Source organism: Electrophorus electricus, chromosome 18, assembly GCF_013358815.1.
Source record: "Electrophorus electricus isolate fEleEle1 chromosome 18, fEleEle1.pri, whole genome shotgun sequence".
Lineage (NCBI taxonomy): Eukaryota > Metazoa > Chordata > Actinopteri > Gymnotiformes > Gymnotidae > Electrophorus > Electrophorus electricus.
In genome coordinates this window covers 1445187-1449572 of record NC_049552.1, presented here as the reverse complement: position 1 = coordinate 1449572, position 4386 = coordinate 1445187, and the positions used below count along the sequence as shown (strand labels likewise).

At 47.5% G+C, this 4386-nt stretch overlaps 1 protein-coding gene across 1 annotated transcript; it reads right to left on the bottom strand.

The window, feature by feature from the left end:
- star (steroidogenic acute regulatory protein) lies at positions 1-4386 on the bottom strand. The gene is made up of 7 exons (XM_027031857.2): positions 3157-4386; positions 2959-3069; positions 2681-2808; positions 1843-2001; positions 1300-1484; positions 821-914; positions 1-610 (listed from the first exon to the last, which is right to left on the bottom strand). Exons 1-7 carry the CDS (start codon positions 3218-3220, stop codon positions 518-520), a joined length of 834 nt encoding a protein of 277 aa, XP_026887658.1. The 5' UTR covers positions 3221-4386; the 3' UTR covers positions 1-517.

The following is a 4386-nucleotide window of genomic DNA, read 5'->3' as shown; positions in this document are numbered from 1 at the left end:
AACAAGGCAATCTGATACTTTTGTTTATTAATTTAACAGACATCCTTTCTCAGGGTGGTGCAATGAGATAAACTTGAAATAAATACATTTCTTTTTACAAACAGGAACAAACAGAAGAAACTAACAGGTGATATAGTTTAAGGCAGTTAAAATAAGCTTGAGCATCTGGTGGTTCTCTGGCGCGGATAAGTGGGCAGGTAAAAGGCTGGAAGTGCCTGAGCTACGACGCCACACACGCGACCGCGTGTTCAGACAAGCCACAAATGCACTTCCATTCATTTATACCACAGGCACATGGTGATGTTTTATGAAGAAATATAACATATTTGCCTTTATTCGCCATCTCGTGTGACAACCATAGACTAGGTAAACAAAAGCGGAGCCTTTAAATGGTTAAATAACTGTTGCAGCTGATGAGGGGTGGAGCTTGTCCCTGATAGGAGTCTGTGATTGGCTGTTTGGTTAAGGACAGAGGTTAAGCATATGCTCTCAACAGGTCCCAGCAGACTCCAGGCCACTAGGGGGGGGCCATTCTGTGCCGGAGGTGGTTCGCAAAGTCCACCTGAGTCTGCGAGAGCACCCTGTTGATCACTGACTTTGGGATCCACCCCTGGAGAAAGAGACAATACCGTGTACACACCACAGACATTTTAATTACACACTACACACACTTCACGAACAGACCGACAGAAATATGAACAACACAATGTTCGAATGTCGTTTGTCACATTATCACAATGGTTAATCCCTTTTTATAAATCCTAAAAACAATGTACCTAATCACCAGATTGTGTGGAACGTGGGAACATCAGTGTCTCACCTTCAGGTCTAAGCTGAGTAACCAGGTGAACTTTGTCTTGGTGGGGTCATCGGCGTTCGGCCTCATCACGATACAGGTGGGGCCGTTCTCCGCTCTGGAACAGAGCCAAGCACACGTTTCATTCAGCTTTCAGTCATTTAAAAGGTATTTTTAGTGTTCGGTTTGTAGAGACACAGATGATTTAAGAATTACGCTCTGTAATTCTGCCCTGTGCAGACTGGGCCCAGCGTTTAACTCCAAAATTGAGTATTAACAAAATCACTAAAGTCATTTTAAACTACTCCTGAGGTGGAACACTGGAGAAGTCCTGTAAAGCTTTATTAACTTCCAGTGGCTTTACTTTCCTGAGATCAGTGAGGTTTACATATCGGAATCACTGAGGATCTACAGGGAACTCGTTTGTATGTGTGTTTGCCCGAAACGCACGTGCAGACATCTGGATGAAACATCCTTCATCTTTCTGTTATCTAGGTGCTCACCTCACGAAACCCTTCTGCTGAGGCATGCTGGGATGTTGGGTGGACATTCCAGCCAGGAAGCACGTGGAGCCCCTTCTCCCGGTACAGCGCACGCTCACGAAGTCCCGTGGGCCCACCACGTTGCCCGGGATCTCTGCTGCCACCTCATGGGTTACCATGGTGTTCTGGCCTATCTTCTGCAGAACCTGACACACGGGACGAACACCTGAGTCAGCTTCTGAACCCCAGTTGTACTCAGGGTTCCTGGGATATGTTTACTTTGGCCACAGTGGTCAACACAGAGATGTCAACCACTTCCACAAAGGACAGCTATCAGTAACCCCGGGGCCCTCCTAGACAGTCTATAGGTCAGATCTGAGGTGACCCCAACCCAGACCCTATATGTACTCGGTCTCCACGTATCAGCTGACCTGAGTATAAATGTGCATGTCTTTATTACTGGGTCAGGCGGACGAGGACACAGGACACCACCCTAGACAGGTGCTTATCCCCAAGGACTAGACTAAGACCCTCATGGAAGAGTCCTGACAATACATCCCGCACCTTGACCTGGCGGACATTGGGGTTCCACTCTCCCATCTGTTCTATGTTATCCACGAGTTCTTCGTACAGGTCTTCGGGACGGTGGTCGAGCAGAACCTCCAGTTTGAAGACCTTCCCGATGTCTGGTAGAACTTTACTCAGAACTTTGTCCCCTGTGCACTGAGACCCAAACAGAAACACACACACACACACGACTCAGTTTTTTAGCTCATATAATACAAGACAATGACACAAGGACTCAAATATACACAAGATAACAGACATTATATTGGCACGACCATGACCACGCTGCACAGCTGCCGTTCTTTTAAGGTTGTCACGGCATTAGTTGTGGCTAGCTCAGACACGATCTTCTGTCCCTGGAGACTACGTGCTCAGAGGAGACAGTTAGCTGTTCATCTCTGCTTGTATGAGTGAGGAATGGTTGGAATGGCATTAGACCAAGTACTGATTCAAAGTCAGAGGTCAAGAAGAACCCTGCACAGCACAGCATACAACACACAGCACAGCCCAGCACAGCGCAGCACACAACACAGCCCAGCATAGCATACAACACACAGCCTAGCACAGCACAACACAACACATAGCCCAGCATACAACACAGAACAGCACAGCACAGGCTGTCGTATAAAACTGATAATAGGTAGAGTGCAGGATTTTCAGTTCAGTAGTGCCAAACTGTACTAAACTTTGCTTCAGTTTTGGTCATTTTGTAAGTGTAAGAATGTAGTGTGACACATTCACAGGGGTTCACGTCACGTCCTGAAACCTGTTGGATTCAGAAAAGGGGCTACAGTAGCGTCAAAGCACGATGTGGTCCTGAAGGCGGGACACTCACGGTCTCGATCTCTGTCTGCCAGCCGTCCTGGTCACTGAGAATACTGATGGACTTCTGCAAGGCCTCCTGCCCCTGCCGGACGTAGCATTGCTCAGGGTCACTCAGAGACGACTCCTCTATTCTGCTGCCTGCAAGGGACACCATACACAAACACACGCATACACACACGCGCACACCCACACACACACACACACACACACACACACATTTGAAAGATCAGAACATCACAGAAATGTATTGACAGACGGGCGGTTCAGTCCCGTGCGCCAGCGTCTTACAGAGCAGGGAGCTTCTCCTGCGTACGTGGGCCACCCAGCTGTCGGGCTGTCCTGGTCCAGACAGCTTGCACAGCTCGTGGTGGATAGCCATCAGAGCATTCCTCCTCAATCCTGGAAAAAGAGCGGCACATCACCAACACTACAGCGGGCAGAGGACCAAGCCTGCGATGTTAGTGAGAGTGTGTGTGTGTTTCTTACCTGTCATGTTTCTCATGTGCCTGTAGGAAATACCAGCGCACAGTTTAAAAGTGGCAGGCAGCATTGTCTCGTCCTTCTCAGCTAGTGACTCTCGTCCCAGGGGTTTGTCTGAGCGTGTCAGATCAGCGCAGATTCTATCAAGGGTGTGTGGATCCTTGAGCTCTATATAACCCTGGCGCTACAAGGCCGCGTGACACTCGCCTCACAGATAAACCCAAAGATCACTCCGCTGGCGTGTTTGGCCTTGCGAGCCAAGGCTGCCGCGTGAACATGACGAGCGTATCTCTGCCCACCATAAACGTGCTGTTTCAGATAACAAGCGGTGCCTGGACCCTGGCGAGCGCTCTGTCCGTCTACAGCGGGTCACAAACGCTGTGCCCTGCGTGCTTTAAGGCACAGCAGCGGGCCGGAAGACTTCCGTTTTTTTTCTCGCACACGCTTCGACAGAAAGCGTTTGGGGTCAAGAGGTCAGGTTTTGCTAAGGATATGTTACTAGACACATACCGCATGTCCAGCATTCCTTACAGCATTTCCAAGACCTCAGAGAACCAGCCGATCCCGTTCTATCCGTTTCATGCTTTTTTTTGGTTGTTATTTTTGCTAGAATTGTGATTCCATGACTTGACTGCAGCAGCTATAGCCCAGTTTATATGTCTACAAAGTACAGTAAATTAAATATTCAATAGATAAGGGTTAACCATGTTTATAAAGTTACACTTTGGGGATTTTTCTTTTACAAAGTTAGAGAGAGAGAGAGAGAGAGAGAGAGAGAGATGGTTAAGTGTTCACCTCCAGCCTTGTTCCCAGTGCCATGTCCCAGGTTACTGTCCTGACTAAATATTTGCTTAAGTGCTTGGAATGCAGCCTGACACACAGTCACCCGCTGGAGAACATGAGCGCAGGATGTGAGGAGAAACACGACCTTGACCTTTAACCCTCCACCGTGTGATTTACACCTCATACCTCAGACCAACAACCCACCACTCCGTTATGGAAGAGAGAAAAAACTCACTGTGCATAGATTAACAAAACAATAAACCTGTAATATAAACCTCACCCTAATCTAAATCTCACTCTAATCAACACTCTAATCTTAATCTCACCCTAATCTAAACAACACTCTAATCTAAATCTCACCCCAATCTCGGTAAACTTCACTAAATGTCACTAACCTAAATTTCATTAAACATCATTCTAATGTAAACCTCACAAGACCTCATCTTTACCTAC

Excerpts from the sequence above, each read along its gene's own strand:
- star (XM_027031857.2), bottom strand. The coding sequence starts at position 3,220 with ATGCTGCCTGCCACTTTTAAACTGTGCGCTGGTATTTCCTACAGGCAC. Across the intron at positions 2,809-2,958 it reads CAGGAGAAGCTCCCTGCTCT|GCAGCAGAATAGAGGAGTCG; the intron begins GTAAGACGCTGG and ends TGTCCCTTGCAG. Across the intron at positions 1,485-1,842 it reads CCAATGTCCGCCAGGTCAAG|GTTCTGCAGAAGATAGGCCA; the intron begins GTGCGGGATGTA and ends CCCGTGTGTCAG.